General features: G+C 50.3%; 1 protein-coding gene across 1 annotated transcript in view; it reads right to left on the bottom strand.

The window, feature by feature from the left end:
* LOC119969776 (fer-1-like protein 4) overlaps nt 1–23,013 on the bottom strand; it is a 427,310-nt gene that overhangs the window by 201,820 nt on the left and 202,477 nt on the right. The window contains 2 exon segments of the mRNA XM_038803853.1: nt 192–316; nt 8,906–9,089. Coding sequence (XP_038659781.1) covers nt 192–316; nt 8,906–9,089 — 309 coding nt within the window.

Raw genomic sequence — 23,013 nt, 5'->3', positions numbered from 1 at the left:
AAGTGGGAATAAGCCACAGAATCAACAACGGGCTTGAATATTGAAAAGCTGATTGGCTCAGATTAGTGAATCTTACTTGGAGAATTGACTTGGAGCAAATTTGACACCAAAAGATTCTACTAACATCACATAAAAGTTACCAAAATAAAAGAAAATGCAGATTATACCAGTAAGTGATTAACGTTACTCACCCTGGTTGATTGACATTGAGTTGAAAACACAACTCTTGCAAATGGGTCTGACAATCCAGTATCATCAGCTGCTAGGACACCTCGAGCTTGATACAAATGAGCTCGCAACTGGAAATAACTATTGTCTAAAAACAGGAGTAAAATAATAAATATTCACTAACACAACAATTTGCATTTATAGAGCACATTGAACAGAGTGAAATGTCTCAAGCAACTTGATAGGAGCATAATCAGACACCATAGAATTTGTTCAAGAACCTCACAATCTCTCTCCCCAAGTTCCATATCTACCTCCTCATTCTCTTGGGTGAAGAAAGATGCAAAATATTCATTCAACACCCTACCAATGCCCTCTGGCTCCATCCACAGATTTCCCCCTTGGTCCCTAATGGGCCGTACTCTTTCCCTGGTTATCCACTTCCCATTGAGATACTTAGAGAATATCTTGGGATTTTCCCTACTTTTACTAGACAGAGCTTTCTCATATCCACTCTTTGCTCTCCTAATTGCTTTCTTAAACTCCATCCGGCACTTTCTGTACTCCTAATGCTTCTTCAGACTGGTTCCCCTTGTACTTGCTAAAAGCCTCTCTTTTCCATCTCATCATATCCTGATAGTCTCTGTTCACCCATGGTTCTCTGGGCTTGTTAGTCCTTCCTATTACCCTAGAGGGAACATGTTGGGCCTGTACCCTCCCCATTCCCTTTTTGAAAATGCCCCGTTGCTCTTCTGTAGGTTTCCCACAAGTAACTCTTTCCAGTCTACCTTGGCCAGATCCTGCCTTATTTTGTTAAAATCTACTCTTTCCCCAGTCCAAAACCTTTTTTTTACAACTTGTCTATTTCCTTGTCCATAACAAACTTAAATTGTACCATGTTGGGGCCACAATCACCAAAATGCTCCCCCACCAACACATCAACCACCTGTCCGGCTTCATTCCCCAGAATGAGGTCCAGCACTGCACCACCCCTTGTAGGACCCTCTACATTTTGAGCTAGAAAGTTCTCCTGTATATATTTTAAGGACTCCACTCCATCTAAGCCCTTAACATGATGGCTATCCCAATTAATTTTGGGAAAGTTGAAATCACCTAATATAATTACCCGATTATTATTTTTACATTCATCCGTGAATTGCGCACATATTTGGTCCTCAAATTCCCGCTGACTATCTGGGGGTCTATAATAAACACCTAGCAACGTAGCTGTCCCTTTTTTATTCCGAAGCTCTACTCACAAAGCTTCATTTGATGTCTGCTTTCTGATATTATCTCTCCTTACCGCAGTAACTGACTCCTTAACTAGAACATAGAACATAGAACAGTACAGCACAGAACAGGCCCTTCGGCCCTCGATGTTGTGCCGAACAATGATCACCCTACTTAAACCCACGTAACCCGTATACCCGTAACCCAACAATCCCCCCATTAACCTTACACTATGGACAATTTAGCATGGCCAATCCACCTAACCCGCACATCTTTGGACTGTGGGAGGAAACCGGAGCACCCGGAGGAAACCCACGCACACACGGGGAGGACGTGCAGACTCCACACAGACAGTGACCCAGCCGGGAATCGAACCTGGGACCCTGGAGCTGTGAAGCATTGATGCTAACCACCATGCTACCGTGAGGCCCCTAAATTATGAAGGTTCTATATACTAATTATAAACTAATTATGAAGGTTCTATATACCGGAATGTTGAGCTGCCAATCCTGCTCCTCACTGAACCATGTCTCCGTGATGGCTACAATATCACAATTCCACATGTCAATCCTCACCCTTAACTCATACTGCCATTAAAGTAGAGGCCATCAAGCCTTGTCTTACTCTCCTGAAACTTACTACCGTTGTATTCCCTCTGACCTCATTGCTTTTCTATGTCTCCCTAATCAGCTGACAGTCTGCGTCCCCTCCCACTGCCGAATTAATTTAAACTCCTCCCAACAGCATTCGCAAACCCGCCAGCAGGGATGTGAGTCCAGCTCTGGTTCAGATGTAGACTTGTAATAATAATAATCTTTATTGTCACGAGTAAGCTTACATTAACACTTCAATGACTACTGTGAAAACCCCTAATCGCCACATTCCGGCGCCCGTTCGGCTACACAGGAGAATTCAGAATGTCCAAATTACCTAACAGCACGTCTTTCGGGACTTGTGGGAGGAAACTTTGGGAGGGTCTCAGGTTCGATTCCCGGCTGGGTCACTGTCTGTGCGGAGTCTGCACGTTCTCCCCATGTCTGCGTGGGTTTCCTCCGGGTGCTCCGGTTTCCACCCACAAATCTCGAAAGACGTGCAGGTTAAGTGAATTGGACATTTTGAATTCTCCCTCTGTGTACCCGAACAGGCGCTGGGGTGTGGGAGGGATTTACCGATTCCGCAGTTTCCCAGCGGCCGCTATTCGCTGCCAGCGGGATTCTCTGTTCCTCACGCTGGTCAATGGAGTTACCCATTGAAGCCACTCCACACCACCTAAACCCACGGCCAGGGGTGTGTGCTGGCAGGAAGACGTAAACCCAACGGCCGGAGAATTCCAGCCAACATCTCAGCATCTGCTGGGTTTTCTATCCAGAATCCACACTCAGAGACAAAAACAAACTCATGCAAATCCAAGATGTGTAAGCAATTGTGGATTATCATTTAGCTCCATCGTATCGTTATTTATTTTATTACCATGAGTTTTAGTGAGTGTTTGAGGAGAATGCAGCTATGGCAGGTGATTGTGATACAGGAGATTCTGAAGCTGTTTCTGATACATGGTTTGTGATGTTGCTGACACAACCCTGCACTCTCCAACAAAATCTCCAACAAATTCCCCAAAAATATGGGCCGGGATTCTCTGAGCCTGAGCCGGCTCGGAGAATCAGAGATGATGCTGAGACGGCCTGCAACGCCAGTCCAATGGCGGGACACAATTCTCCGGCACCGGAGAATCAGCGCCAGTCATGCGCTCGGTCGCCACGGCGCCCGTCGGGGGCCTCTTTCAACGGCCCCTGCGGCGATTCTCCGCGATCGACCAGCCAAGTTCCCACCGGCGTAGTTCTAACATGGTCCCACCCAGCGGGAGCTCGGACCTGCGGCCACGATATCCGTCCTGGTGGGGGGGGGGGGGGTGTGTGACCAGACTCCGGGGGGGGGGGGGGGGGGGGGGGGGGGGGGGGGCTCCACAACAGCCAGGCTCGCAATACACATCAGCGCGCGATCCGGTGGGGGGGCTACCATCATCCGCGCTGGCCCGCTGTGTGGCTCGGGCCCGGCGCGGAAGCAGCCGCCGCACGCATATGCGGACCCGTGGCCGGCTGTACAGGGCTACGTATCGGCGCCGGCGCTGCGTGCAGCACTCCAGTGCTGTGCTGGCCCCCTGTGGGCCATGGAATCGCTGGGCCAGGAGGCCGTTGGCGCTGGTGTCAACACTTAGCCACGGTTTTAGAGAAACTCGACCATGAAGTTAAATGTACGGTATAGATGTGGGTGGGATGTGTGTGGGTATCGGTGCGGGTGGGATATGGGCGTGGGTGGGTAGGGTGTGGGTACGGGTGTGGGTGGGTACGGGTGTGGGTGGGATACGGGTGTGGGTGGGATACGGGTGTGGGTGGGTACGGGTGTGGGTGGGATACGGGTGTGGGTGGGATACGGGTGCGGGTGGGTGTGGGTGTGGGTGGATACGGGTGTGGGTGGATACGGGTGTGGGTGGATACGGGTGTGGGTGGGATACGGGTGTGGGTGGGATACGGGTGTGGGTGGGTACGGGTGTGGGTGGGATACGGGTGTGGGTGGGTACGGGTGTGGGTGGGTACGGGTGTGGGTGGGTACGGGTGTGGGTGGGATACGGGTGTGGGAGGATGTGGGTGTGGGTGGGTAAAGGTGTGGGTAGATACGGGTGTGGGTGGGATACGGGTGTGGGTGGGTACGGGTGTGGGTGGGTGGGATACGGGTGTGGGTGGGGGTGGGTGTGGGTGGGATACGGGTGTGGGTGGGTACGGGTGTGGGTGGATACGGGTGTGGGTGGATAGGGGTGTGGGTGGATAGGGGTGTGGGTGGGTACGGGTGTGGGTGGGTACGGGTGTGGGTGGGTACGGGTGTGGGTGGGTACGGGTGTGGGTGGGTACGGGTGTGGGTGGGTGGGATACGGGTGTGGGTGGGTGTGGGTGGGATACGGGTGTGGGTGGGTACGGGTGTGGGTGGGATACAGGTGTGGGTGTATACGGGTGTGGGTGGGTACGGGTGTGGGTGGATACGGGTGTGGGTGGGTGTGGGTGGGATACGGGTGTGGGTGGGATAAGGGTGTGGATGGGTATGGGTGTGGGTGGGTGGGTACGGGTGTGGGTGCGTACGGGTGTGGGTGGGTGGGTGGGATATTGTTCACAATTTACATTGATGATTTGGAGTTGGGGACCAAGGGCAATGTGTCCAAGTTTGCAGATGACACTAAGATGAGTGGAAAAGCGAAAAGTGCAGAGGATACTGGAAGTCTGCAGTGGGATTTGGATAGGTTAAGTGAATGGGCTCGGGTCTGGCAGATGGAATACAATGTTGACAAATGTGAGGTTATCCATTTTGGTAGGAATAACAGCAAACGGGATTATTATTTAAACGATAAAATATTAAAGCATGCCGCTGTTCAGAGAGACTTGGGTGTGCTAGTGCATGAGTCACAGAAGGTTGGTTTACAAGTGCAACAGGTGATTAAGAAGGCAAATGGAATTTTGTCCTTCATTGCTAGAGGGATGGAGTTTAAGACTAGGGAGGATATGTTGCAATTGTATAAGGTGTTAGTGCGGCCACACCTGGAGTATTGTGTTCAGTTTTGGTCTCCTTACTTGAGAAAGGACGTACTGGCGCTGGAGGGTGTGCAGAGGAGATTCACTAGGTTAATCCCAGAGCTGAAGGGGTTGGATTATGAGGAGAGGTTGAGTAGACTGGGACTGTACTCGTTGGAATTTAGAAGGATGAGGGGGGATCTTATAGAAACATTTAAAATTATGAAGGGAATAGATAGGATAGATGCGGGCAGGTTGTTTCCACTGGCGGGTGACAGCAGAACTAGGGGGCATAGCCTCAAAATAAGGGGAAGCAGATTTAGGACTGAGTTTAGGAGGAACTTCTTCACCCAAAGGGTTGTGAATCTATGGAATTCCTTGCCCAGTGAAGCAGTTGAGGCTCCTTCATTACATGTTTTTAAGGTAAAGATAGATAGTTTTTTGAAGAATAAAGGGATTAAGGGTTATGGTGTTCGGGCCGGAAAGTGGAGCTGAGTCCACAAAAGATCAGCCATGATCTAATTGAATGGCGGAGCAGGCTCGAGGGGCCAGATGGCCTACTCCTGCTCCTAGTTCTTATGTTCTTATGTTCTTATGATACGGGTGTGGGTGGGATACGGGTGTGGGTGCATACGGGTGCGGGTGGGTGTGGGTGGGATACGGGTGTGGGTGTATACGGGTGTGGGTGGGTACGGTGTGGGTAGGTATGGGTGTGGGTGTATACGGGTGTGGGTGGGTACGGGTGTGGGTGGGTGGGTACCGGTGTGGATGGGTATGGGTGTGGGTGGGTACGGGTGTGGGTGGGTATGGGTGTGGGTGGGTACGGGTGTGGGTGGGATACGGGTGTGGGTGGGTACGGGTGTGGGTGGGATACGGGTGTGGGTGGGATACGGGTGTGGGTGGGATACGGGTGTGGGTGGATACGGGTGTGGGTGGGTGCGGTGGGGGTGGGATACGGTGTGGGTGGGATACGGGTGTGGGTGGGTAGGGGGGGTGGGTACGGGTGTGGGTGGGTACGGGTGTGGGTGGGTATGGGTGTGGGTGGGTATGGGTGTGGGTGGGATACGGGTGTGGGTGGGTACGGGTGTGGGTAGTTATGAGTGTGGGTGGGTATGGGTGTGGGTGTATACGGGTGTGGGTGGGTACGGGTGTGGGTGGGTATGGGTGTGGGTGGGTGCGGGTGTGGGTGGGTGCGGGTGTGGGTGGGATACGGGTGTGGGTGGGTATGGGTGTGGGTGGATACGGGTGTGGGTGGGTACGGGTGTGGGTGGGTATGGGCGTGGGTGTATACGGGTGTGGGTGGGTACGGGTGTGGGTGGGTATGGGTGTGGGTGTATACGGGTGTGGGTGGGTATGGGTGTGGGTGGGTATGGGTGTGGGTGTATACGGGTGTGGGTGGGTACGGGTGTGGGTGTATACGGGTGTGGGTGGGTATGGGTGTGGGTGGGATACGGGTGTGGGTGGGGGAGGGTGTGGGTGGGTATGGGTGTGGGTGGGTACGGGTGTGGGTGGGGGAGGGTGTGGGTGAGTAAGGGTGTGGGTGGGTACGGGTGTGGGTGGGTATGGGTGTGGGTGGGTATGGGTGTGGGTGGGTATGGGTGTGGGTGGGTACGGGTGTGGGTGGGTACGGGTGTGGGTGGGTATGGGTGTGGGTGGGATACGGGTGTGGGTGGGGGAGGGTGTGGGTGAGTATGGGTGTGGGTGGGTATGGGTGTGGGTGGGTACGGGTGTGGGTGGGTACGGGTGTGGGTGGGTATGGGTGTGGGTGGGTATGGGTGTGGGTGGGTACGGGTGTGGGTGGGTACGGGTGTGGGTGGGTACGGGTGTGGGTGGGTCGGGTGTGGGTGGGTATGGGTGTGGGTGGGTATGGGTGTGGGTGGGTACGGTGGGGGTGGGTACGGGTGTGGGTGGGTATGGGTGTGGGTGGGTACGGGTGTGGGTGGGTATGGGTGTGGGTTGGTATGGGTGTGGGTTGGTATGGGTGTGGGTGGGTATGGGTGTGGGTGGGTACGGGTGTGGGTGGGTACGGGTGTGGGTGGGTATGGGTGTGGGTGGGTATGGGTGTGGGTGGGTATGGGTGTGGGTGGGTACGGGTGTGGGTGGGTATGGGTGTGGGTGGGTACGGGTGTGGGTGGGTACGGGTGTGGGTGGGTACGGGTGTGGGTGGGTACGGGTGTGGGTGGGATACGGGTGTGGGTGGGTACGGGTGTGGGTGGGTATGGGTGTGGGTGGGTATGGGTGTGGGTGGGTACGGGTATGGGTGGGTATGGGTGTGGGTAGGTATGGGTGTGGGTGGGTACGGTGTGGGTGGGTATGGGTGTGGGTGCGTATGGGTGTGGGTGGGTATGGGTGTGGGTGGGTATGGGTGTGGGTTGGTACGGGTGTGGGTGGGTATGGGTGTGGGTGCGTATGGGTGTGGGTTGGTATGGGTGTGGGTGGGTATGGGTGTGGGTGCGTATGGGTGTGGGTTGGTATGGGTGTGGGTGGGTATGGGTGTGGGTGGGTATGGGTGTGGGTGGGTACGGGTGTGGGTGGGTATGGGTGTGGGTGGGTATGGGTGTGGGTTGGTACGGGTGTGGGTGGGTATGGGTGTGGGTGCGTATGGGTGTGGGTTGGTATGGGTGTGGGTGGGTATGGGTGTGGGTGCGTATGGGTGTGGGTTGGTATGGGTGTGGGTGGGTATGGGTGTGGGTGGGTATGGGTGTGGGTGCGTATGGGTGTGGGTTGGTATGGGTGTGGGTGGGTATGGGTGTGGGTGGGTGTGGGTGGGTATGGGTGTGGGTTGGTATGGGTGTGGGTGGGTACGGGTATGGGTGGGTACGGGTGTGGGTGGGTATGGGTGTGGGTGGGTACGGGTGTGGGTGGGTACGGGTGTGGGTGGGTATGGGTGTGGGTGGGTACAGGTGTGGGTGGGTATGGGTGTGGGTGGGTATGGGTGTGGGTGGGTATGGGTGTGGGTGGGTGTGGGTGGGTATGGGTGTGGGTGGGTACGGGTATGGGTGGGTACGGGTGTGGGTGGGTATGGGTGTGGGTGGGTATGGGTGTGGGTGGGTATGGGTGTGGGTGGGTGTGGGTGGGTATGGGTGTGGGTGGGTACGGGTATGGGTGGGTACGGGTGTGGGTGGGTATGGGTGTGGGTGGGTACGGGTGTGGGTGGGTACGGGTGTGGGTGTGTATGGGTGTGGGTGGGTACGGTGGGGGTGGGTATGGGTGTGGGTGGGTACGGTGTGGGTTGGTATGGGTGTGGGTGGGTATGGGTGTGGGTGGGTATGGGTGGGGGTGGGATACGGGTGTGGGTGGGTACGGGTGTGGGTGGGTATGGGTGTGGGTGGGTACGGGTGTGGGTGGGTATGGGTGTGGGTGGGTACGGTGTGGGTGGGTACGGGTGTGGGTGCGGGTGGGTACGGGTGTGGGTGGGTATGGGTGTGGGTGGGTATGGGTGTGGGTGTGGGTGGGTACGGGTGTGGGTGGGTATGGGTGTGGGTGGGTACGGGTATGGGTGGGTACGGGTGTGGGTGGGTATGGGTGGGGGTGGGTATGGGTGTGGGTGGGTATGGGTGTGGGTGTGGGTGGGTACGGGTGTGGGTGGGTATGGGTGTGGGTGGGTATGGGTGTGGGTTGGTATGGGTGTGGGTGGGTATGGGTGTGGGTGGGTATGGGTGTTGGTGGGTACGGGTGTGGGTGGGTATGGGTGTGGGTGGGTACGGGTGTGGGTGGGTATGGGTGTGGGTGGGTACGGGTGTGGGTGGGTACGGTGGGGGTGGGTACGGTGGGGGTGGGTCCGGTGGGGGTGGGTCCGGTGGGGGTGGGTATGGGTGTGGGTGGGTATGGGTGTGGGTGGGTATGGGTGTGGGTGGGTACGGGTGTGGGTGGGTACGGTGGGGGTGGGTACGGTGTGGGTGGGTACGGGTGTGGGTGCGTGTGGGTAGATTAAGGGTTTAATCACTTACAGTCACTATTGAGCTTGATTGGTGGCAGCGATCGAGGAATTTCTGTTCTTCTGACACCTTCCTCATAGATCGGAATAAACTCCTGGGGCAGGCTGCTGATGTTGCTCTTGGTGAACTTTGTTACTCCCAGCCACATGTAAAGCTCTAGTTTTGCAAAAATCTCCCCAATGGGAGCACCTGGAGTCTGTTTAAAAACATTAGAACAAATCCCTGTCAAGACTGAATGATTCACCTTAATCTGTGGTTAGTATGTTTCAAGGGGCCAGCACATGATCAATGAAATAAACACTGAAAATGCTGAAATGCTCGGCTGGTCAAGCAGCATCTGTGAAGAAAGAAACACAGTTAGGCCCACATTTTCATCCCCAGGATAGCTTCCCGGATTCGGGAAATTCCCTGCTCAGCGATCCTGACCTTACACAATGGCCTCCCACAAGCTGTAGGTGGTGGGGGAGAGGTGTGTGGTGAAACAGGAGTTTGACAAGCGAGCCCACAGTGAATCCAATGATGCTGAATGTGAAGGCCGGTGTGCGCAAGCTCAGCCTCTGTTTCCGGCACTGTATTCACAGAAAACATTAAAAAAAATACATTCCTCCAGCCTTCAACAACCTCGTCCCCCCCCACCCCCCAACACACACTCCTTCTGCCCATTCCATGTCAACCTGTGCCAATCCATGCCCCGCACCATCCCCATGGTCCCCCACACTCCCATGCCATCTTAATACAAAGAACAAAGAAAATTACAGCACAGGAACAGGCCCTTCGGCCCTCCCAGCCTACGCTGATCCAGATCCTTTATCTAAACCCGTCACCTATTTTCCAAGGATCTACTTCCCTCTGTTCCCCGCCCGTTCATATATCTGTCTAGATGCATCTTAAATGATGCTATCATGCCCGCCTCTACCACCTCCACTGGCAAAGCGTTCCAGGCACCCAATACCCTCTGCGTAAAAAACTTTCCACGTATATCTCCCTTAAACTTTCCCCCTCTCACCTTGAAACTGGGACCCCTTGTAATTGACACCCACACCCTTGGAAAAAGCTTGTTGCTATCCACCCTGTCTGTACCTCTCATAATTTTGCAGACCTCAATCAGGTATCCCCTCAACCTCCGTCTTTCCAATGAAAACAATCCTAATCTACTCCACCTTTCTTCATAGCTAGCACCCTCCATACCAGGCAACATCCTGGTGAACCTCCTCTGCACCCTCTCTAAAGCATCCACATCCTTCTGGTAATGTGGCGACCAGAACTGCACGCAGTATTCCAAATGTGGCCTAACCAAAGTCCTACACAACTGTAACATGACCTGCCGACTCTTATACTCAATACCCAGTCCGATGAAGGCAAGCGTGCTGTATGCCTTCTTGACCACTCTATCAACCTGCGTTGCCACCTTCAGGGTACAATAGACCTGAACTCCCATAGAACATAGAACATTAGAGCACAGTACAGGCCCTTCTGCCCTCGATGTTGCGCCGACCTGTGAAACCACTCTAAAGCCCATCTACATTATTCCCTTATCATCCATATGTCTATCCAATGACCATTTGAATGCCCTTAGTGTTGGCGAGTCCACTATTGTTGCAGTCAGGGCATTCAACACCCTTACTACTCTCTGAGTAAAGAACCTACCTCTGACATCTGGCACTGGAGGGTGTGCAGAGGAGATTCAATAGGTTAATCCCAGAGCTGAAGGGGTTGGATTACGAGGAGAGGTTGAGTAGACTGGGACTGTACTCGTTGGAATTTAGAAGGATGAGGGGGGATCTTATAGAAACATTAAAAATTATGATGGGGATAGGATAGATGCGGGCAGGTTGTTTCCACTGGCGGGTGAAAGCAGAACTAGGGGACATAGCCTCAAAATAAGGGGAAGTAGATTTAGGACTGAGTTTAGGAGGAACTTCTTCACCCAAAGGGTTGTGAATCTATGGAATTCCTTGCCCAGTGAAGCAGTTGAGGCTCCTTCATTAAATGTTTTTAAGGTAAAGATAGATAGCTTTTTGAAGAATAAAGGGATTAAGGGTTATGGTGTTCGGGCCGGAAAGTGGAGCTGAGTCCACAAAAGATCAGCCATGATCTCATTGAATGGCGGAGCAGGCTCGAGGGGCCAGATGGCCTACTCCTGCTCCTAGTTCTTATATTCTTATGTTCTTATATCTATCTCCCCTCAATTTAAAGCTATGTCCCCTCGTACTAGACATCACCATCCGAGGAAAAAGGCTCTTACTGTCCACCCTATCTAATCCTCTGATCATCTTGTATGCCTCAATTAAGTCACCTCTTAACCTTCTTCTCTCTAAGGAAAACAGCCTCAAGTCCCTCAGCCTTTCCTCATAAGATCTTCCCTCCATACCAGGCACACATCCTGGTAAATCTCCTCTGCACCTTTCCCATGCTTCCACATCCTTTCTATAATGCGGCGACCAGAACTGCACGCAATACTCCAAATGCAGCCGCACCAGAGTTTTGTACAGCTGCAACATGACCTCATGGCTCCGAAACTCAATCCCTCTACCAAGAAAAGCTAAAACACCGTACGCCTTCTTAACAACCCTCTCAACCTGGATGGCAACTTTCAGGGCTCTATTTACATGGACACCGAGATCTCTTTGCTCATCCACACTACCAAGAATCTTACCATTAGCCCAGTACTCTGTCTTCCTGTTATTCCTTCCAAAATGAATCACCTCACACTTTTCTGCATTAAACTCCATTTGCCACCTCTCAGCCCAGCTCTGCAGCTTATCTATGTCCCTCTGTAACTTGTAACATCCTTCCGCACTGTCCACAACTCCACCGACTTTAGTGTCATCTGCAAATTTACTCACCCATCCTTCTACGCCCTCCTCCAGGTCATTTATAAAAATGACAAAACAGCAATGGCCCCAAAACAGATCCTTGTGGTACACCACTAGTAACTGGACACCAATCTGAACATTTCCCATCAACCACCACCCTTTGTCTTCTTCCAGCTATCCAATTTCTGATCCAAACTGCTAAATCAACCTGAATCCCATGCCTCCATAGTTTCTGCAATAGCCTACCGTGGGGAACCTTATTAAATGCTTTACTGAAATCCAGATACACCACATCAACTGCCTTACCCTCGTCCACCTGTTTGGTCACCTTCTCAAAGAACTCAATAAGGTTTGTGAGGCACGACCTACCCTTCACAAAACCGTGTTGACTATCTCTAATCAAATTATTCCTTTCCAGATGATTATACATCCTATCTCTTATAAACCTTTCCAAGACTTTGCCCACAACAGAAGTAAGGCTCACTGGTCTATAGTTACCGGGGTTGTCTCTACTCCCCTCCTTGAACAAGGGGACAACATTTGCTATCCTCCAGTCTTCTGGCACTATTCCTATAGACAAAGATGACTTAAAGATCAAAGCCAAAGGCTCAGCAATCTCCTCCCTAGCTTCCCAGAGAATCCTAGGATAAATCCCATCCGGCCCAGGGGACTGGTTCTGGTTCATTACCAAGTACCAAATCCAATATGGCCTCGCCTCTTGTTGGCCTATCTACATACTGTGTCAGGAAACCCTCCTGCACACATTGAACAAAAATGGACCCATCTAAAGTACTCAAACTAGCGTTTCCAGTCAATATTTGGAAAATTAAAGTTCACCATAACAACTACCCTGTTACTTTCGCTCCTATCCAGAATCATCTTTGCAATCCTTTCCTCTACATCTCTGGAACTTTTCGGAGGCCTATAGAAAACCCCTAACAGGGTGACCTCTCCTTTCCTGTTTCTAACCTCAGTCCATACTACCTCAGTAGACGAGTCCTCATCAAATGTCCCCTCAGCCACCGTAATACTGTCCTTGACTAACAATGCCACCCCTCCCCCTCTTTTACCACCTTCCCTGAGCTTACTGAAATATCTAAACCCCGGCACCTGCAACAACCATTCCTGTCCCTACTCTATCCATGTCTCCGAAATGGCCACAACATCGAAGTCTCAGGTATCAACCCATGCCACAAGTTTACCCACCTTATTCCGGATGCTCCTGGCATTGAAGTAGACACACTTTAAACCACCTTCCTGCCTGCTGGTACATTCCTGCAACTTTGAAACCTTACTCATGACCTCACTACTCTCAACCTCCTGTATACTGGAGCTACAATTCAGGTTCCCAATCCCCTGCTGAACTAGTTTAAACCCTCCCGAAGAGCATTAGCAAATTTCCCCCCCCCCAGGATATTAGTAACCCTCTAGTCCAGGTGTAGACCATCCCATTTGTAGAGGTCCCACCTACCCCAGAATGAGCCCCAATTATCCAGGAATCTGAAACCCTCCCTCCTGCACCATCCCTGTAGCCACGTGTTCAACTGCTCTCTCTCCCTATTCCTCGTCTCGCCAGCACGTGGCACGGGTAACAACCCAGAGATAATAACTCTGTTTGTCCTGGATCTAAGGTTCCACCCTAGCTCCCTGAATTCCTGCCTTACATCCCTATCCCTTTTCCTACCGATGTCGTTGGTACCTATGTGGACCACGACTTGGGGCTGCTCCCCCTCCCCCTTAAGGATCCCGAAAACACGATCCGAGACACAATCCCATATCTCTCTGTACATCAATTTTCCCTAGGACTCTTCCATTGACCGAATAGTCCGTTCTTGAATTAGATCTTCCAAAATGCATCACCTCGTATTTGCCTGGATTGAACTCCATCTGCCATTTCTCTGCCCAACTCTCCAATCTATCTATATTTTGCTGTATTCTCTGACAGTCCTCCTCGTTATCTGCTACTCCACCAATCTTAGTATCATCTGCAAACTTGCTAATCAGACCACCTATACCTTCCTCCAGATAATTATGTATATCACAAACAACAGTGGTCCAAGCACGGATCCCTGTGGAACACCACTAGTCACCTTTCTCCATTTTGAGACACTCCCTTCGACCACTACTCTCTGTCTCCTGTTGCCCAGCCAGTTCTTTATCCATCCAGCTAGTACACCCTGAACCCCATACGACTTCACTTTTTCCATCAACCTGCCATGGGAAACTTTATCAAACGCCTTACTGAAGTCCATGTATATGACATCTACAGCCCTTCCCTCATCAATTAACTTTGTCACTTCCGCAAAGAATTCTATTAGGTTTGTAAGACATGACCTTCCCTGCACAAAACCATGCTGCCTATCACTGATAAGTCTATTTTCTTCCAAATGTAATAGATCCTACCCCTCAGTATCTTCTCCAACAGTTTGCCTACCACTGACGTCAAGCTTACAGGTCTATAATTCCCTGGATTATCCCTGCTACCCTTCTTAAACAAAGGGGCAACATTAGCAATTCTCCAGTCCTCCGGGACCTCACCCGTGCTCAAGGATGCTACAAAGATATCTGTTAAGGCCCCAGCTATTTCGTCCCTCGCTTCCCTCAGTAACCTGGGATAGATACCATCTGGACCTGGGGACTTGCCCACATTAATGCCTTTTAGAATACCCAAAACTTCCCCCTTCCTTATGCCGACTTTATCTAGAGTATTTAAACATCCATCCCTAGCCTCAACATCCGTCATGTCCCTCTCCTTGGTGAATACCGATCCAAAGTACTCATTAAGAATCTCACCCATTTCCTCTGACTCCACGCATAAATTCCCTCTTTTGTCTTTGAGTGGGCCAATCCTTTCTCTCGTTACCCTCTTGCTCCTTATATACGAATAAAAGGCTTTGGAATTTTCCTTAACCCTGTTAGCCAAAGATATTTCATGACCCCTTTTAGCCCTCTTTATTGCGCGTTTGAGATTTGTCCTACTTTCCCGATATTCCTCCAAAGCTTCATCAGTTTTAAGTCGCCTCGATTTTATGTATGCTTCCTTTTTCATTTTAGCTAGTCTCACAATTCCACCCGTCATCCATGGTTCCCTAATCTTGCCATTTTATCCCTCATTTTCACAGGAACATGTCTGTCCTGCACCCTAATCAACCTTTCCTTAAAAGACTCCCACATTTAAAATATGGATTTACCCTTAAACAGCTGCTCCCAATCCACATTCCCTAGCTCCTGCCGAATTTTGTTATAGTTGGCCTTTCCCCAATTTAGCACTCTTCCTTTAGGACCACTCTCGTCTTTGTCCATGAGTATTCTAAAACTTACGGAATTGTGATCGCTATTCCCAAAGTAATCACTGACTGAAACTTCAACCACCTGGCCGGGATCATTCCCCAATACCAGGTCCAGTATGGCCCCTTCCTGAGTTGGACTATTTACATACTGCTCTAAAAAAACTCTCCTGGAAGCTCCTTACAAATTCTGCTCCATCTACGCCTCCAACACTACACGAGACCCATTCAATGCTGGGGAAGTTAAAATCTCCCATCACAACCACCCTATTGCTCCTACATTTTTCTATAATATGTCTACATATTTGTACCTCTACTTCACGCTCGCTTTTGGGAGGCCTGTAGTAAAGTCCCAGCAATGTAACTGCACCTTTCCTATTTCTTAGCTCTATCCATATTGCCTCAGTGCTCGATTCCTCCATCGTGCCCTCCTTAATCACAGCTGTGATATCATCTCTGACTAGTAATGCAACTCCTCCACCCCTTTTACCTCCCTCTCTATCCCTCCTGAAGCATCTATACCCTGGGATATTTAGTTGCCAGTCTTGCCCTTCCCTCAGCCAAGTCTCAGCAATACCAATAACATCATATTCCCAGGTACTAATCCAAGCCCTAAGTTCATCTGCCTTACCTGCTATACTTCTCGCATTAAAACAAATGCACCTCAGACCACCTGTCCCTTTTCATTCATCATCTCTTCCCTGTCTACTCTTCCCCTTAGTCACATTGAGTTTATTATCTAGTACCTTACTGGCATTAGTTCCTGCCTCTTTACTGACCTCTAACTTCCTAATCCGGTTCCATCCCCCTGCCACATTAGTTTAATGCCTCTTCCCACATTATTGCCCCATACCCCCTGTGTCAGCATCGTGCCAACTCATTCCAACCCATATCCCCCATCACCCTTCCCTTTCCTTTGGCCTCCCCTCCCCCACCATGCCAACTAACTAATTTCTTCGGACAGTTCTTCCACAGCTTTGATACTTTCTGAGTAACGTTTATAAGTTTGACACTTGATAGATAGCTTAGACAGATTTGAAAGCTGGATATTCCCTTGAGAGCTTGACATTTCCTTGACAGGTGAACATTTCCTTGATAGTTGAACAGTTCCTGGGCAGCTTGACAGTTGCAATGAATTTGTCCAGAAAAATCATGTTCACTTTTAACAATCCCAAAAGGTGCTTCACCACTCCCCATGACACGAGTATCAACCCTTACCCCCCAACACCATCCCCACACCACCCTCACACCCACACCACCCTCACCCTCAACATCACCCCCACACCACCCCCACCCTCACCACCCCCCGTCCCACAGTCTAATCCTGCATCTCGTCTTGCCAGACCTGCTGGTGATGGGGAGGGTCATTTGGTAACCCCGCCCCAGGTCACTGCCACAGCCGGAGCCCCCCCGCGTGCTGAGCAGTGATGAGGAGAGCAGTACGGAAGTGAGCCTGGAGTTCAAGGATGACACTGACTTCCCATCACAGATTCTCCAACATCCTCCACCATCCCAGAGACACTCACCTCGGTTGGGCACTTTAGAGAAGAGGCTCCTGGGACACTATCTGGTGCTCACACACAGCTGATCCGCTACAGCAGAATATATTCAACCAACCTCCACAGCTCTCTGGAGAAGAAAATTCCAGACTAACCACCCTTTGAGAGAAAGAATTTCTCTTCATCCCAGTCTCAAATGTTACACCTCTGATTCTTAAACTGTGTCCCTAGTTTTAGTCATCCCCGGTTTAGCTCACTTAGCTGGACAGCTGGTTGGTGATGCAGAGCGAGGCCAGGAGCGGGGGTTCAATCCCTGTACCGGGTTGGGGGGCTGGTTGGTGATGCAGAGCGATTTGATTTGATTTGATATTGTCACATGTGTTAGTATACAGTGAAAAGTATTGTTTCTTGCATGCCATGCAGACAATGCATACCGTACATAGGGAAGGAAGGAGAGACTGCAGAATATAATGTTACAGTCATAACTAGGATATAGAGAAAAAAATCAACTTAATACAAGGTAGGTCCATTCAAAAGTCTGATGGCAGTAGGGAAGAAGCTGTTCTTGAGTCGGTTGGTACGTGACCTCAAATTTTAGTATCTTTTTCCTGACAGAAGAAGGTGGAAGAGAGAATGTCCGGGGTGCGTGGGGTCCTTAATTATGCGGCTGCCTTTCCAAGACAGCGGGAATTGTAGACAGAGTCAATGGATGGGAGGCTGGTTTATGTGATGGACTGAGCTACATTCACGATCTTTTGTAGTTTCCTGCGTTCTTGGGCAGAGCAGGATCCATACCAAGCTGTGATACAACCAGAAGGAATGCTTTCTATGGAGCATCTGTAGAGGTTGGTGAGGGGCGTAGCTGACATGCCAAATTTCCTTAGCCTTCTGAGAAAGTAGAGTCGTTGGTGGACTTTCATAACTATAGTGTCGGCATCGGGGGACAAAGACAGGCTGTTGGTGGTCTGGACACCTAAAAACTTGAAGCTCTCGACCCTTTCTACTTCATTCCCATTGATGTAGACATGGGCATGTTCTCCTCTACGCTTCCTGAAGTCGATGACAATCTCCTTCGTTTTGTTGACATTGGGGGAGAGATTATTGCTGTTGCAATAGTTCACCAGATTCTCTATCTCATTCCTGTATTCTGTCTCATCATTGTATGAAATCCGACCTACTACTGTGGTGTCATCAGCAAGGCCAATCCCCGTACAGGGCTGGACAGCTGGGTGGTGATGCAGAACGAGGCAGCAGCGTGGGTTCAATCCCCGTACCGGGCTGGGTGGTGATGCAGAGCGAGGCAGCAGCGTGGGTTCAATCCCCGTACCGGGCTGGGGGGGCTGGGTGGTGATGCAGAGCGAGACAGCAGCGTGGGTTCAATCCCCGTACCGGGCTGGGGGATGATACAGAGCGAGGCAGCAGCGTGGGTTCAATCCCCGTACCGGGTTGGGGGGCTGGGTGGTGATGCAGAGCGAGGCAGCAGCATGGGTTTAATCCCCGTACCGGGCTGGGGGGCTGGGTGGTGATGCAGAGCGAGGCAGCAGCGTGGGTTCAATCCCCGTACCGGGCTGGGGGGCTGGGGGGGGTGATGCAGAGCGAGACAGCAGCGTGGGTTCAATCCCCGTACCGGGCTGGGGGGCTGGGGGGGGTGATGCAGAGCGAGACAGCAGCGTGGGTTCAATCCCCGTACCGGGCTGGGGGATGATGCAGAGCGAGGCAGCAGCATGGGTTCAATCCCCGTACCGGGCTGGGGGGCTAGGGGGTGATGCAGAGCGAGGCAGCAGCATGGGTTCAATCCCCGAACCGGGTTGGGGGGCTGGGTGGTGATGCAGAGCGAGGCAGCAGCGTGGGTTCAATCCCCGTACCGGGCTGGGGGGCTGGGTGGTGATGCAAAGCGAGGCAGCAGCGTGGGTTCAATCCCCGTACCGGGCTGGGGGGCTGGGGGGGGTGATGCAGAGCGAGACAGCAGCGTGGGTTCAATCCCCGTACCGGGCTGGGGGATGATGCAGAGCGAGGCAGCAGCGTGGGTTCAATCCCCGTACCGGGTTGGGGGGCTGGGTGGTGATGCAGAGCGAGGCAGCAGCATGGGTTCAATCCCCGTACCGGGCTGGACGGCTGGGTGGTGATGCAGAGCGAGGCAGCAGCGTGGGTTCAATCCCCATACCGGCATCAAAGGGGAAAGCAGCCTATGGTCATCTGGGACTGTGGTGACTTTACTTTTTAGTCTCTCCCACAAGTGAAAATGAAATGAAAATCGCTTATTGTCACGAGTAGGCTTCAATGAAGTTACCGTGAAAAGCCCCTAGTCGCCACATTCCAGCGCCTGTTCGGGGAGGCTGTTACGGGAATTGAACCGTGCTGCTGGCCTGCTTGGTCTGCTTTAAAAGCCAGCGATTTAGCCCTGAGCTAAACAGCCCCCTCAAAAGGTAAGTCTCACCGAGTCTCACCCCCCCTGTCTTAGCCCTGTAACATTGCACATTCTCTCTTTTCAGATAACAATCCAATTCCCTTTTGAATATCTCACTGCAAGTTTGTTCCTTTGGGTGAAAACCTTTTCCTCACATCACTTCTACTCCTTTTACTAATTATTTTGAATCTGTGCCTACTGGTCCTTAATGTTGGAGACTATTTACTTATTTAATTATTATTTAGCTCACTATTTACACTGTCCATACTCCTCAGGATCCTGAACACATTTATCAAGTCTCCTCTCAGCCTTCCTTTCCCCAAGGACAACAGTCCCAACCTCTCCAATATCCCCATAGCTACAGCTCTTTATCCCTGGAATCATTCATATGAATACAGACATATATATATAAAATAGAAGCAGGAGGAGGCCATTCAGCCCTTTGAGTCTGCTCCACCATTCATTATGATCATGGCTGATCAAGTTCAATACCCTGATCCCACCTTCCCCCCATATCCCCCGATCCCTTTAACCCCAAGAGCTGTATCTAATTCCTTCTTAAAATTACACAACGTTTTGGCCTCAACTACTTTTTGTGACAGTGAATTCCACAGATTCCCCGCTCTCTGGGTGAAGAAATTTCTCCTCACCTCAGTCCTAAAAGGTTTAACCCTGATCCTCAAACTATGACCCCTAGTTCTGGACGCCCACCATCGGGAACATTCTTTCTGAATCTACCCTGTTTAATCTTGTTAGAATTTTGTTTCTATGAGATCCCCTCTCATTCTTCTAAACTCCAATGAATATAATCCTAACCAATTTAGTCAATCCTCATATAACAGTCCCGTCATCCCAGGAATCAGCCTGGTAAACCTTTGCTGCACTCCCTCCATAGCAAGAACATCCTTCCTCAGATAAGGACACCAAAACTGCCCACAATACTCCAGGTGTGGCCTCACCAATGCCCTATACAACTGCAGTAAAACATCCCTATTCCTATACTCAAATCCTCTCACTATGAAGGCCAAGATACCATTTGCCTTCTTTACTGCCTGCTGTACCTGCACATTTACTTTCAAAGAACAAAGAACAATACAGCACAGGTATAGACCCTTTGACCCTCCAAGCCTGTATCTGTCATGATACCAACCTTTGTCAAAACTCTCAGCACTTCCTTGTGTCGTATCCCTCTATACCCATCCTATCCATGTATTTGTCAAGATGCCCTTTGAACGCTGTTAAATTATCTGCTTCCACAACCTCTCCTGGCACTCTCTGTATAAAAAACTTGCCTTACACATCTCCTGTTTCAGCGACTGAGCACGAGGACATCAAGATCTTGCTGAGTACCCACCTCTCTCACTGCCTGCCAATCAGAAAAAGACCCATTTCTTCCAACTTTGTGCTTCCTGTCTGCTAACCAGCCTTCTATCCATCTCAAGACACTGCCCGCAATCCCATGCACTTTAACTTTACATAGTAATCTGCTATGTGAGACCTTGTCGAAAGCCTTCTGAAAGTCTAAATAAACCACATCCACCAGGTCTCCCTGGTCAACTCTACTAGGTTACAATTCCAAAGAGTTCTAGTAGATTTGTCAAGTATGACTTTCCTTTTGTAAATTTATACTGACTTTGTCTGATTATACCACCGCTTTCCAAATGCTGTTGTATGAAATCCTTGATAATGGACTCCAGAAACTTCCCCATTACCGACGTTAGGCTCACTGGTCTATAGTTCCCTCCTTTCTCTCTACCTCCCTTTTTGAACAATGGGATTATATTCGCTACCCTCCATTCTGTAGGCACCATTCCAGAGTCCAAAGAATTTTGGAAAATTTGATAAAGACAGAAGCATAGTATTCATTTAGTATCACTGCCATACCCTCTGCTTCAGTGAGCAGTTTCCCCTGCTTGTCTCTTATGGGCCCCACTCTATCCTTCACTGATCTTTTACCATTAATATACTTGAAGAACATTTTGCTATTTGTTTTAGCACAGCCTGTAATCCTTTCCTCATGCTTCCTCTTAGCCTTCCATTTCAGATTCCAAAGAATTTAGATAATGGATCTACTATGTGGGCTGCATAATAGCACAGTGGTTAGCACAGTTGCTTCACAGCTCCAGGGTCCCAGGTTCAATTCCTGGCTTGGGTCACTGTCTGTGCGGAGTCTGCACGTTCTCCCCGTTTCTGCGTGGGTTTCCCCCGGGTGCTCCGGTTTCCTCCCACAGACCAAAGACGTGCAGGTTAGGTGGATTGGCCATGCTATATTGCCCTTAGTGTCCAAAAAGGTTTGACGAGGTTACTGGATTACGGGTGTGGGGTTAAGTAGAGTGCTATTTCCAAGGGCTGGTGCAGACTCGATGGGCCGAATGGCCTCCTTCTGCACTGTAAATTCTATGATTCTATGATTTCTAGGGCCACTTCCTTAAATACTCCGGGATGAAGATTATCAGGTCCTGGAGCTTGGTCTGCCTTCAATCCCATTAATTTCCCCCAAACCATTTCTTTTTTTTTTCTTTTAATAAATTTAGAGTACCCAATTCATTTTTTCCAATTAAGGAGTAATTTAGCGTGTCCAATCCACCTACCCTGCACATCTTTGGGTTGTGGGGGCGAAACCCACGCAGACACGGGGAGAATGTGCAAACTCCACACGGACTGTGACCCAGAGCCGGGATCGAACCTGGGACCTCGGTGCGTGAAACCATTTCTTTACTAATACTAATTTCCTTCAGCTCCTCATTGAAACTTGTGTTTCTCAGAATCTCCGGTACATCATTCATGTCTTCCTTTGTGAAGACAGAAGCAAAGTACGAATTTAGTTCCTCAGTTATTTTTTTGTTCCCTGTTATGAATACCCCCGTTTCTAACTGTAAGGGGTCTCCATTAGTTTTTATCAATCTTTTTCTCTTTATATACTTATAAAAGTATATAAAAAGTCTTATAAAAGTCTTATGTGGAAATCACAGCAACCTTACAGTGCAGAAGGAGGCCATTCGGCCCATTGAGTCTGCATCGACCCTCTGAAAGAGGCCCCCCACAACACCACAACTCTCCCCCCACCCCGCCCCTGCCTTTGGATATTAAAGGGCAATTTAGCCTTGGCCAATCCACCTAACTTGCACATCTTTGGTCTGTGGGGAGAACCCCCCCTCCCCCCCCCCCTTCCCATCCTGTGGTTCTCCCTGTTATGCGGTGTTCAGCATGACCCAAAGTAATCCCCAACCAGATGGAGACCCCCAACCTGGCCCAAACCCCAGCTCCTTTGATGGACCCGCCACAGCATCTGGCCAGCAGCTGTCATGCCCTCGTGCCCCCTGGAGATAAGTGCAGAGGGGTACTCTCCTCCTTGCTCTCCCTTAGAGTCTGTTGTGCCTGGTCCCCACTTTTAAAAGATGACTGTAAAAGTTTCTATTTGTGTGTGACGAGAAAAAGATTGGTGAAGACCAATGTAGGTCCCTTACAGTCAGAAACAGGGGAATATATAATAGGGGACAAATAAATGGCTGAGCAACTAAATACATAATTTGGTTGTGTCTTCACAAATGAGGATACAAATAATTACCAGAAATGTTGGGGAATGCAGGATTTAGTGAGAAGGAGGAAGTGAAGGTGATCAATATTAGTAGAGAAATGGTGTTGGGAAATTGATGGGATTGAAGCCTCATAATTTACATCCTAGGATACTTAAGGAAATGGCTCTAGAAATAGTGGATGCATTGATGGTCATCTTCCAGGATTCTATAGACTCTGGAACAGTTCCTGCAGATTTAATGGCGGCTAATGTAACTCCACTATTTAAAAAGGGAGACAGAGAGAAATCAGGGAATTATAAACCAGTAAGCCTGACGTCAGTAGAGGGGAAAATTCTAGAATCCATTATCAAAGATTTGATAACAGAGCACTTGGGAAAATAGTGGCAGGATTGTACAGAGTCAGCATGGATTTATAATGGGAAAATCATGCTGGATAAATTTACTGGAATTCTTCGAGGATGTAACTCATAGAGTTGATGAGGGGGAGCCAGTCGATGTGGTGTATGTGGACTTTCAGAAGGCTTTTGACAAAGTCCTGCATAAGAGATTAGCGTCTAAAATTAAAGCACATG

This window comes from Scyliorhinus canicula, chromosome 7, assembly GCF_902713615.1.
Source record: "Scyliorhinus canicula chromosome 7, sScyCan1.1, whole genome shotgun sequence".
Lineage (NCBI taxonomy): Eukaryota > Metazoa > Chordata > Chondrichthyes > Carcharhiniformes > Scyliorhinidae > Scyliorhinus > Scyliorhinus canicula.
Note: the sequence above shows the minus strand (reverse complement) of the source record. Positions and strands in the feature narration are given on the sequence as shown.